The sequence below is a fragment of the Tigriopus californicus genome, chromosome 8, assembly GCF_007210705.1.
Source record: "Tigriopus californicus strain San Diego chromosome 8, Tcal_SD_v2.1, whole genome shotgun sequence".
NCBI lineage: Eukaryota > Metazoa > Arthropoda > Copepoda > Harpacticoida > Harpacticidae > Tigriopus > Tigriopus californicus.
In genome coordinates this window covers 12,686,936-12,699,773 of record NC_081447.1, presented here as the reverse complement: position 1 = coordinate 12,699,773, position 12,838 = coordinate 12,686,936, and the positions used below count along the sequence as shown (strand labels likewise).

The 12,838-nt window shown below is 45.3% G+C and overlaps 2 protein-coding genes across 2 annotated transcripts; both read right to left on the bottom strand.

The window, feature by feature from the left end:
* Positions 1-4,613: 4,613 nt before the first annotated feature.
* Positions 4,614-9,108, bottom strand: LOC131884951 (inhibitor of Bruton tyrosine kinase-like). The gene is made up of 2 exons (XM_059232849.1): positions 8,849-9,108; positions 4,614-8,777 (listed from the first exon to the last, which is right to left on the bottom strand). The coding sequence occupies exon 2, from the start codon at positions 8,501-8,503 to the stop codon at positions 4,718-4,720; it is 3,786 nt and encodes a 1,261-aa protein (XP_059088832.1). The 5' UTR covers positions 8,504-8,777; positions 8,849-9,108; the 3' UTR covers positions 4,614-4,717.
* Positions 9,109-10,026: 918 nt separating this feature from the next.
* Positions 10,027-12,166, bottom strand: LOC131885286 (integrator complex subunit 10-like). Its single transcript, XM_059233301.1, has one exon. The coding sequence runs from the start codon at positions 12,063-12,065 to the stop codon at positions 10,053-10,055; it is 2,013 nt and encodes a 670-aa protein (XP_059089284.1). The 5' UTR covers positions 12,066-12,166; the 3' UTR covers positions 10,027-10,052.
* Between the last annotated feature and the right edge of the window lie 672 nt (positions 12,167-12,838).

The following is a 12,838-nucleotide window of genomic DNA, read 5'->3' as shown; positions in this document are numbered from 1 at the left end:
CGGCAAAAACCTCAGCCAATCTTCACTGTTGGCAATCTTTCATCTGCCCTCCATTTATCTGCCCTCCTCAGGAGACCTCAAAGCCGAAACATGAGGCCAAATTATAGGTGTTTAATGTGCAAAGCGATGACGAGACATTTGGGCCGAGAGTTTCTTCGCCACAAGATATGGGATTCAAGTTTGTCATTCGCGTACATGATAATTTTCTTCCACTCCTCATTAATAGCCCACTGGAAAGTAGGTCTGTGTCCAGTCCAGTCTGTCAGTCAACTAGCTTCTTATTTATGACCAGATTTCATTCGCATTGCCATGAAGCTATTTGAATCCAAGTTTATCGAGAATGTTGGTAGGGAGGAAGGAAATGCCATCCCATCAGATAGTCCCTCATGAAAAGACGTCGGCAATTGTTTCATCCTTGGCATTGTGATTGACCAAGGAGTAAATGTAGTAGTACTTTGAACAAGGAGTGCATTGGTGCGACGCTGTGAGCACTAAGGGGCAACTTGTAAAAGACACTAGCTGTTCTATGTACAATTTGTTCAATGAAACTCAACAATACCGTTCAGAGACGAATTAGTTCGCAGGAGTTTTGAACGACCGAACAAGAATTAGAGCATGATTTATCATTCGAAATACGTACTCGTACCTACAGTATAAATAACTTTTGACGCGAGTCCTTGGATAGAACTTCATTAAATACAAGTAAGCACCGATTCCTTTCATATGAAAAATGTACTTTTAATGGGAAAGGAACAAGGAAGCATTAAATTGAAATTTTCTTGGGTAAATTGAGACTCTCGACATTTTCAAAAGTAGTACTTCCTGGAATATTAGTGGAACGATAGGTCAGTCGAGCCAAATTACTTAGAAAATATGGCCAGTGTTTGGGATTCAGTAGTGAAACAGTTTTGTAAGATGCTCTTCAGGGAATCTAATATGATGTAGCTTGAGCAAAAGACACATATGTTTTGAAAAGGGAAGTTCTACTTGCAATAAACCTAAGCGGCATCTTATCAAATGCCCTGTAATCAAAGGTGGGCGTCAAAGCGTTGAAATGTTTATTGTTAATAAGCGACGTTGACTTTTTATTTAACCATGAAAGGCCTTGCTTTTTTTCATTTTCAACAAACAGACTAATCAACTTCCGATCCTTATTTGGTCTATTGATCAGTTAAACTTTAAGCACATCTTTGTGTAGACTGGATTGATTTTTAATTTTGGATATACCATTTATTGTTAGGTGGTGAGTCTTATTATAGTACGTGCGTTATGAATAAATGAATAAATCTGGGCGTGCGACCAAATCTGACTTTGCAAAGAGACATTGGCCACGTTAGATTTTGAAAGTTAGCCGCGAATTACCCTTTTGTTTTTGTTTATTTCTTCTCTATTGAGAACCCAAGTCTTTTCATTTTGAAGAAAATTAGCACTTCCCCAATCACAAACTGTCATCTTTGTGGTCGCTGATGTAACTCAAAGTTTGGGCGATGCGTGTTAATGTTGGCAACAATCTAAGACTGAATGCTTGAGCGAGCTAATGACATAATCCACTTTTGAGACTTGAATTATTGGGTATAATGGGATCTTCGGACATTGGCCTGTTTTTGAGCCGAGTTTATTGTTGTTTGTCAGTTTTATCTTTGGTCTGTGGACCTTGATTCAGAAAGATGCTCTGTACATAAAGATTGAACAATGCACAAACAAGTTGGGTGTGGTCGTAATCAAACGAGACACACCATCGTTGTTGATCGAATACTTGAGGAGGTACTGGATACTGGAGGTGAAGAATAAATCTGAATAGCACTTCTCTACCGAAATGCGGATCAGAAGAAGAAGAGTCCTTGGACTGACCCATGGATGTAGGTAGTACGATTGATTGAACAACGTGCACCTTGCATAAAGAGTTCATTTGTATTGTAGGGATTTGGTAGACCTGTACTTGGAGGAGAAATTGTGAGCCCAAGTCAAGGCCAAATGACCGCAAATATGTTCCTTGCACTAAATCTGAATCTGACCGAGAGTCAAGGGACCAAGCCCACCCTTTCTTTGACTTATGAACTCCGACCTAGCAGAATGTAACGTTTCTTTCGATCGGGTCATTAATTGTCGAGTAACATTTTTCGAACGTCTATGGATAGAGGCAATCAGGAATCGGACTTCAATGCCTTAATCCGCTCTCACACCTGTCGGAACTCGGAAGTTGGTCAATTATTTCTCGGCAAAAACAGTGGCGATTCTCACATGCACTTTTTACTCTGCAGGACATTGAATGAATATATTAATGAATCAAACAGTACGATCGACAACAAAGCCGCAAACACAAATCCACCTCAAGATATTTGCTAACAAAAAGGAAGATTCCTTTTGACTGTCAGAGTGCAGACTCGACTTTAACAAAGTGTTTAATGTCGCTTTCGCAGAAAAAAAGCTGTTTGCGTAGTTATATTCATCTAAATGTCCAAATCCAAACAAGCCTAAAATGCACTGAAGAGAACCGGAAAGTCAAGTTGTCTAAGGTAAAGACAGTACTCTGTTTTCCGTACTCCACTGGCTTCTTCTAATGCACAAAGGTCCTCTTTCAGTTGACTCACACAGCGTCGTCTTCGTTTCTTCGAAACTGAAGTGCAGACGGATAATGCCTTGGATGGGTTCCTAATTTCGAGTCCAAGGTCAAGAGGTAGCTTCTTTAATGAACGTTTCGACCATCTTGTGGTCTGCGTGCCTCTCTGTCTGTCTGTATGTATGTATGCATGTCCATATACACCCATTGCATAGTCTTTTTAGTCAACATACTTAGTGATGGAATGGGTACCAAAAAGTCCATCTTTGCTTTGAAATCAACAAACCGGCGCCTTCGTCGGGTTTCGTATGTGCTATCTCTCATCAAGTGTCCAGTCATTTCAGTTGATAGTCAATAATGAGATGTACGGCGGAGCCAACTTGTCTACAGGGATTATGGTCGTTTTTCTAATACGAATGACCATGCTCTCTGCCACCTCTAACTTCACTTTCAAGGGCCCTCAAATATTGGGACAACAAAAAGAGACTACACTCGTACGATCTTGTGGGCCCCCGGAAACTTCAATAAAGGGAGAGGCACCAGGATTGGTAATTGCCTGTTGTTGCCTCGGTAAAATCAAACATGTCCGAACTTGAATGACGGATGCTTCGTACAATGCTTTTGACAGATGGATGGATGGGTGGCCCTTCTTTTTTTTTGGGGGGGGTGGAGGGGGGAAGTAGTGGTATAATGTCAAGTTACTATTATTAAGTGGTCCTGTTTTTCGGTCTGTTAATCTCAGGGAAGTCGATTGTTTCCGTTGTGGCGGATCAACTGAATTTGTCAGCCTAGTCAATTGCATGCGTGTGTCATAGTCGATGTCGTTAATATTTCGAGCCTCACAGGTACCGAGTGCCAAGTTGAATTGAAGGCAAGTCATGCTACACTCCAAATTTCATGAATTACGACAGACACTTGATCAAGACTCCCGTTCAAGAGTGATTCACCTACGGTCGTGGGAATTATTTAGAATATCCGAAGCTAAAATTGGTCGAGGAGTCGGACGACTTCCATGTCCGTCAGCTGTTATTGGCGGATGGTGATTTTCTTTCATTGTCTCCGCAATCAATAATTGTGGTCTCTTAATTGAAAGCCTCAAATGTAATCAACCAACATTGGCGGCTGTGTTGAAGGAGAGATGCTAGATTGCGGGAACATCAAGACAAATTTGTTGGTGGTCGGATCAACCGACTGAGGTCATTGGATTCTCCACGGGCGTCTGCCTCATTGAGCAAATCTATCGACTAAGGCAGGGAACGCATTATTTTTATTCGTACATCCCTCCTCACCCCAGGTCGACCAATGCAACCGGATCTGTGACGGGTTTGACTCCTCGAGGCCTGATGATCCTCTATCATAAGATGTGTCGGCAACATGGTGGATTGTTTGAAACAAGGAAGTTGTTTGGATAGGCACTTGGCCCGTAAATACACGCACCAAAATGATCGGCTTCCTCCAATGAAGTCAACACTTATCCTATTGGCAAATTGCAGTTGCATATTGTGAGTATTTTTCTTCATTTGTATTCTCTCCGTAGGTTCGATTTAGGAGGACTTCTCAAGCGTTTCAAGAGCCTCTTTGTTGACCCTGGCATGGCACCCTCTACTATACTGCATTGTATGTAGGAAAGACAATAGGCAGCGATGAAACGAGTCATTTTGGACGAAAATCGGTCACGAAGGGACACATCTTCGATTTCCTGGGTGATAATAGCTCAAGACTCTCGAGAAACACACGCACTAGTTGTAACGGAATCGGTTCACATTTGCTACCCTCATAAAAGCGCCGGTAAACGGAAAGGCTCGTCTCATGACAGTATGAGTGACACATTACTCTTGTTCCGAGTCAATCAGAGTCAATCAGAATCCGTTCGGGATTTCAAGGTCTCAAATCTCCAATCTGTGTGCAAATTCTCCATCGTCGGGTTTTAACGCATGCCAAGAATGGTCTGCATCTCAGGGCCGAATTCGTCCTCATGACAAGCTCCTTGGTATGATCATTGGATATTTAGTAATGGCCCATTGTTTTCCTATCTTCATGTACTCAATTCACCTTGTCAAGATTAGGAATTTACTTGTTCGAAACAATTTTTAGCACAAAAAAATACTAGCATACATAAAATATGAATCGCTCTTCTTAACCTGTGGAGAAATTGTTTCACTTCCGCTTCCAAATGGGAGTGGCCAAGGGAGCTTGATCCACTCGGACCACGGAAATTCGCTCATCAAAAATCTGCTCTGCTCCGTAAAACGCTCTCAATTCTTCAATAGCTTTTTCTTCCTTCTGAGTCACACTCAAAGGTTTGGAAGTGGCCCTAAAAAGGGACTCATTTTGCTTCACTTCAAAATTTAGGATCTCTTTGAAACCGCCATCAGTGACATCGGAACAAGTTGGCATTGGATCTGAAGTGGGCGGGGATAGGGGAAGTGTCTTCCATGGATTTTGGAGAGGCGGGGACTTGACGGGACTGGGATCATCGGTCAAACTTAGCTGCTTCCACGATTGTTTCCTCGGGCGACGTTCTTTGGGCGTAGACCTGACCTCTTTGGGTGTGGCGAACTTGGGAGATTGTCGAAAGACATCGGAAAGAACGGAGACCTCTGGTGTTGGCTCCACCACTGGCGCCCATCCACCCCAAGGTAGTTTGGTTGAAACGTTTGGAGGTGTAGTGGGTGGTTGATGTGATGCAGATTCGAGCTCTTTCTTGCGCTCTTTTTGAGATTTTTTCACAAACTTCTTATTGAATACCTTGTCCTTGTTGTCCTTGGGCTCAATAAAAAATGTAGAGAGCGACGTCTGCTGGTGGAGCGGAACCTCGCTAGATGCTGGTGGAGTTAGCGATGCCCCGTTGATATTCGAATTAATGTCCAAACGCTCTTGGAGCTCGAGATCGTCCAAAGACAAATCGGAAACATCGTCGGGGACGTCCTTGGATTCCTGATCCGAAGCCCCGATTGAGTGGTTCGATCCAAAACTGGAGTTTGAAACGGTTCTATTACGTCCCACGGGCTTCTTGTCGCCAGAACTGTGTCTTCTCAGTCGTTTCTCCACTGGTTTTCCCATTTTCAAAGCCTTCTCTTCTTCGAACAAATCGTCCACGGTCATGGCACAAGAACTGGCAAATTTACTCACTTCGTCCGGCGTCGGTCCAAGTGAATCAAAGGATAATTTCCGCCTTGATATTCCGAGATAATCCCGCACATAGTAAGTGGTCAGCTTCTCGAGACCTTCGATCGAAACCATGCCAGTCAAGCTCCTGGATTCCAACACGCTCAACAGATTTTGGCAGATGAATTGCATGGCTCCTCGTTCCAAGTTCACGGCGTTGTAATCCAAAGCAAACTGGAAGATCTCGGCAATGTTCCTCAAAGAGAACAAGGTGCACAGATGGCTCTCACACAAGTTAACCAAACGTCCCATGAGGAGTTGATCCGCCACTACCAACGTGTTACAAACGAGTTCAGGATCTTCCGAGGCGGAGATTTGCGAGGCCTCATCTCGGTACAGAAACTCCAATATGATGGGCAGAACTTTCGAGGACACAGGCAAAGTCAAAACTTGGCCCTCCTTTGCCTCCACCCAGTTGTAACTGAACATGCCCCGGAAATAATCTGACCGGGCGGAAAGGACGCATCTGTGAGCGGACAATTCATTTCCATCATCGGTTTTGATGCACACGTCATGGAATTCCGGAAAGCTTTTTCTCGAGAACGTGGGCAACGGACAGGATCGTCGATGCTTCGAAGGGACCTTAGCTTGGATTTCACCTTGCACAAACTTCATGTTCTCCAAGGCCTTGACCAGGCCATGAATGCAAAGCGTCTTGCAAATGTCGCGGAAAGCCTGAAGTGGGCTAGAGATCGGTTGTGCATGTCCATTGTCTTTAGGAGGCGATTTCTTATCTCGTTTGTTCTTGGAGTGCACCGAAAAGGCCGATTCTTGTTCTGGATTTTTAGGGCTGTATCCGTTCCCTGGAACAACTTGACCTTTCGAGGTGTCGAAGGTGGCTCCTGATTGGAATTTCAAAGGACCAGGAACAAGGTAGTCGCAGGATCTTGTGTACGCGTATTGCAGGATCTGTTCAAAATGATATGGTTCCAAGCCATCAAGCGTTAACTCTTTGGATTGGGACATTTGGCGGGCGAGATGATCGCTCACGCTCGCCAAAATGAACCTATGAGCGGGAAATTTGACACCCTTGACTTCGAAGGTCACATCATGCAATGCGTCCATATCGGAAGTCTCGTCAAGGAAGGTTTTCATATTCGATCTCATTGTGGACGGCTCAATATCTGGGAATTCGGTGAACATTTCATTGGGGAGGCCTTGTAAGACGGCAAAATTTTTGCCCTTGGGATCAGAAAAAATGGCCGCACATCTATGCATTCCTGGTATTCGTTTCACTTTCACCAAATACACCAAAGTCTTGTCCCTAAATTGTCCCAGGGGTGTCAATAGGGCTCTCTCCTCTTTGGAGAGCGGGCTTTTTTCCTTCTTGGGAACATGCTGACCTTCATAGGCCAGGCCTTCTTTCGTCAAAAACACGATGGCGTTTCGACTGACCGCAATATCCGACACATTGAGTTGCATGCTCATGTTGAACACGCACTGAAACATCTGGGAACCACGGCTTTCGTCCCAAACAGCGAGCTTTCCCGTCTTGTAGAGGAGAAACACTTTCAGATCTTCACCTCCGCGTTCAACCAGTTTCGAGGTCTGATCGTTCAAGAGTTGCGAACTGAGCTTAAAATCCAAGTGACCTCCAATCACGGCGATTTTGCTCACATTGAACTGCCGCACGGTGATCCTTCGCGTTTGATATTCATGCAGAGCAATCAGCTCGCCACTTTCGGTTAGAATCACGGTAGCTCCATCGGTGCACACCACGGTCTGAATCTTCAAGTCCTTTTGGTTCAAAGAGGTCACAAGTTTGGGGTGAGGTATGGTCTTGTCTCCTTTCAAGTGCCCTAATTGACCAGCGTTGAGGCCCCACGTGTATAACGAGGATGACGTCCAGAACACGGAATGGAAACGGGCGGCAGCCACGCCTAATGCCGAGGGATATTTGTGGCCTTTGGCCACCTTTGTGTTGGCACTCACTAATTGGGGCGTGGTGTTATCCAATGAGGTGGTTCCATGGCCCAGCTGGTGGTATTCATTGGTGCCACAAGTATAAACAGCTCCCTTGGCATTCAAGAACACCGAATGATCCGTACCCAATGCCACCTGAGTCACTTCCACTTGCGACAAGGCCTTGACCAATCTCGGGTGCAGTTGAGCCTCTTCACTGGCCAGACCTAGTCGTCCTCCACGGCCGTGACCGCAAGTGTAAACTCCGCCATCGGACGCCAAGAAGGCGGTATGAAACTTCTGCATAATCACCTCTCGGATGAAAACTTTGTGACGCCGGAAATACTCCAGGATCTCGGGCAACAGCCGTTGTTGCTGATGCCCAATGCCCAGATTGAAGTTCGAATTGGAGCCCCAAAGGAACACATCACAGGGGTTCTTGGCACTAAAATCCCACGCCCTCGGTCGAGCATGGACCACAATGTCCGCCGGAGTAAACCCCTCATAATCCACCAAGCTCATATTGGCGCCCAACTCAATGAGCAACTCGGCGATGTGGATCTGCCCAAATAAAAGGCTCCGATGCAAGGCCGTATACCCCGATTCCCCATCCTTCCCGTTGATGGGCGATTCCCTGAACCGTATCAGCCATTCGACCAATTGTCTTTGGCCCAATGAACTGGCCACATGAAGCAAAGTGCGGCCCATTTTATCCCGAGCCCGGGCCACTTGGCCACAAAATCCGCTGCGGGCCATGAACAGAAGGGCCTCGGCTTCCGGACAATGGGCCACCACAGCCATGAGACAACCCGTGTGCAGAGTGCATCGCATTTTCGGGCCGCATTCCGGCTCTACCCGTGCCAGTTTGGGCATGTTGATAGTATGTATCACAGATTCCGACGTTCGATCCCGGTCGGATCCAGGAACAAGGTCAAGTAAGGTACAAAAAAGCTCCGCCCTCCCTGTCGGACACCGCCTTAAACCACAGGGAGGGAGGAATGGCTTTCTAGCCAGCCATAATGGTTAAAAAGTCATGCTTTACAGCGTGGATCGGCCGAGAACAATCACCCAGGAACCATCTCGGATCAATTGACAAACTATCCTGGTCTGCTCCATGTGCTCCATTTGGATCGGAGAACTCAAGAATCTGCCAAAACAGACATGACAATCAGACGTCAGTGGACCAAATAGGATCGTGGGACATGATGGAACACTTACCAAGACCAAGGGGCAATCCAGATAACACCAATATATCGGGGGGGGAGCCTTGTGGAACCAGCGACGACTTGTAATTCGGTTTCTATCGTTTCTTTCCCGTTTCTACAGCACTTGGTTCTGTTCTACTATTCCGAATGGATTTTCAGGGCTACATCTCACCCAAAACATACATTGGACTTAATGAAGGGGCACATCTGACATAAAATCATCGGATGCTCAATAACCTGGGGTAGGCCGATGGCAATGCTAAACATGGGGTGTTAAATTAGATGAAAAAAAGTTCCTGGACCTTTTTGGCCATGGCGTCCCTGAGGTTGCTTGGCTCCGGATCAAAATAAGAGAGGTGAGTTGGAGTGAACGAAAGCGACAAAGTCACGGAAGTCTGCTTCCATTAGCTTCAGTAAGCTTTAATGCTTTAAGACTGTGGAGATGAGTCGTCCCCCGAAAAAAGAGCTTAATCTAGATAGAAATTAATTTGAAACGTTGTTGTTAGTTTATTAAGTCATTGCAAAAGAAGAAAAATTCGGTTCAACAATACAGGGGTTGCTCATTGGAATGAACGGTACGGTTAGTGCAAATCCAAACTTCATCACGCTTAAAAGGGGAAGTTGCGTAGGGGAGATTGCGTGCATTGCAGGAACATATGTCGATCCCACATGGCTCAACATTACATAATAATTGGCCACTTGGAGTGGAATATAGAAAAGGCTTGAAACGTATATAAGCTGAACTAATATAGAAGCCAAATCATGTTTTTCATCCTCATCCATGGCAAATCTCTCCCTTCAACTGACAATGGCGGTACAACAAATGTGAAAAGCCCGCAAAAAGTTACAAACATCATCCAAGTAAAGTTGCCTGAACACTCCCAAAGATAACTGATACTTTCAATTAGAAAAAGATGAAGTAAGCAATGTTACTCTAAGATCTTCTTCAATCATCTAGGTCTCTGTTATCTGGCGAAAAATTGGGTTCTCTTTTAAAAAGCCTTTCATTTAATATGTCTTTGTAAAGCGTGTTCTCAATGAGAGTAATGTCAGTAACTTGGAAACAGGGTTTCTTGCTTTGATTGCCATACATTTTGAGATGCACACTTCCCATTTGAGAAAAATAATTTTGCTGATCTGACAGTCTCTTGTTATTTTGTCTTTGCGACGGCTCAAATAATGACAAAAAGAACCATTCCAAAAATAATTAGCCTTTATCACTGAAGACATTCTAATATCGAGTCATGGTTTTCCTCGAGGAAGCTGATCAACAGTTCGTCCAAGGGTTCTTGACTTTTGGCCACCTGTTTGACAATGGCCGTGCGCACCTCCTCCTTCTCACCTCGATTGGCACCACGCGTCCCAACTCTCCGTTGACTTTGATTACCAGATTGAAGTCCACCGGAGGGACTCAGATCTAGGGCCACTTTACAAGTGGGATCCCCTAGAAGGTGAGCAAATTCCTCCAGGAGCTCGATTTGGACGATGTACGAAGAGAATAGAGGATAGCTGAAGGCGTCTTTCTGTTTAATCTTGTGTACCATCATCAGCATGAGATCTTTCTCTTCCGGAAAGATGTATTGGAGCAAGACCAAAACATGGCCCAAGGTGATATCATTGTTCGGGGAAGTGGGTTGGAGAGCTCGATCTTTCAGGATGTAGATCAGGATTCGAGCGCAATATGCCAAGATGTGATGGCGAGTGAATGGTAGGAAATGCACGTGTCTGGTCTTGACCGCAGACGGCTGTTTCAACGCCGACCCAATTAGAATCGCGGGCAAATTGGGTTTCTCATTTTCACTGATCACGGGCGGCAAATTGGCCACGGCCTCGATCAAATGATCGGCTGTGGCGTGATATTCTCCCAAGCTGAACTGGATCGTTGCCAGCTTGACATGATTCCGGCAAATTTTGGCCGGGATATGAGGCGTGGGTTGCGATCTGAGGATGCTCAAGGCGTCCCTGAATCGACCCTGATATTGAGCCACATCCACACAAAATGAGGCCAGGGTTTGCGTGATACCACGCAATTGTTGAAACATGGCGTTCAAGCCCGGTTCGGAATGGATGAGATCATAGTAACGATAGGCCCGGAGAAACGAGGCCACCATGACACTGGGATGTTCTCCATTAGATAAATGACGATCTCCATGGGTCACCAAGGGAAAGCGACGCTCATCTTCGGTGGTTCGACGCCGTTTGGGATGGTTTTTGGGCTTCGTCTCTTCCGATTGATGGGCTATGAAGGCCTCTACCAGAATAGCGGGTTCCAAGGTCTGTTCCCAAGAATCCGTGGCAAATTCCGACAAAGACCGAAGAAACAGAATGGTGGCGAGAAAAAACAACTGATTCTGGGCCTCTGAATCCTGTTTGGCCACGTTTTGTTGGCTAAAGGAATGCACTCGTTGCCACAGCACCTCCGGCAAGACCTCGTTGAGATCCTCGGTGAGCGACCATCCCATGCGTTGACCAATTTCCTCGAGAAAGCCAAACACAATGACCCAAATATCAGATGGAGAGTTGGTGGAAGCGCCATCTTTGAGCTGGTTCCTGGCGGCCAATACCTGATGCGAAAGGTAATCAATGGTGTGATACAGAATGTCGTCCAACATGGACACCTCGATCTTCAATTGAGTGACGCCCAGTAGCTGGGGACAAGCCTCCTTCACGAGCAACTCCAATAACGGATCGACGCTCACGGACTTGGTCGGACATTTGGACACAACCACGGATAAGAAATTGGACCCATAGCTGGGTATGAGCTCGGGGAATCGGGTGAATGCCAACATGAATTGCTTGGCGTACGTAAGAGTGTCATTGGCCTTGGAGGCCGACTCCAAGAGGATCTTCTTCCTGGTGTCCGTGGGAAGCTGCTCGAAAATCCGTCCTAAAATATCCGGCTCATCTCGGGTGGCTTCCTGGTTTTGCAGACCAGTCACCAATTGGTGAATCTCCTCCAACAAGACGGCCTCGGACGGTCCATCGGATCCATGGAAGTGCTCAAAGAGATGCTTGAGAAATTTACCCGCCTCCATGGCGTTTCCCGCCGTCTTCTCCACTTGATAGGCTTCGTATTGAATGGCAAAGTTCTTGGGAAACATCATTTGAGCCGTGAGCATCCAGCTCTTGGAGCGATCCGGATCCTTGACTCGCAACTCTTTGGAACGCGACACAAGATAGTCCACATCATTCAGGTGGGACAGATCCCCCTCGCGAGTTTTCACACCCATGTTGGGGAGCCAGAGACTCCCTGTCTGTCTGATGGACTCAATTGACGATTGGGCAGTCTTGGGTTTTGATGGGAATCATTGATTGTTTGGGTTGTTAGTTTATTTATCATCCTTGCGGCCATGAACAGGGTGGCCGATCCGTTCTTTTTCAAGCATCGACAGCTTAATCAAGAGAAGGAAGGCTAATACGTCATCAAATTACTTGAAACCGAGGATTTTATGGGAAATTGAAGGGCTTTGGTCAAGCCTTGGCAAACTTGAGGAGAACTTTATGCCACATGATGGCTTATATACACTAGTTTTTACTAAAAAACTGAAGGATGATAACATTTATATGTGGCTCATATGTTTAATATTTCCATGGCAAATGAATTCCTTTATTTTGACCATCTGCTCCAAAGTATGCATGTTCTGATTGGCATTGGTGGGCAATTAAGGACGCAATTTACTTTTGTCGATTATCCGGAAGTTTTTTCTGTCCAATTGTCTTTTTTCTGGGTCTCTAGTAATAATAAAACAAAAAACAACTCACACTATTGTACAAAATCTTTCAAATGGTTTTGAAAATACATCTAAAAAGTCAGGAAACATGTCAAAAATGAATTTGAACAGTTTTCAGAATATAAAGTATATTTTATGCATGTTAATGAATAAAAATATGGCAATCTCTAGCGATGCAATGTTAGATGAACAGTTCCTTTCACATATAAATGACTTGGAACTGTAATTTGATTCCTTAACAAAGAGCTGGTACGCCCCTAAAGTTCAAGTGA

What these genes read in the sequence shown, in the direction of transcription:
- LOC131884951 (XM_059232849.1), bottom strand. Translation starts at nt 8,503, where the DNA reads ATGCCCAAACTGGCACGGGTAGAGCCGGAATGCGGCCCGAAAATGCGA.
- LOC131885286 (XM_059233301.1), bottom strand. Translation starts at nt 12,065, where the DNA reads ATGGGTGTGAAAACTCGCGAGGGGGATCTGTCCCACCTGAATGATGTG.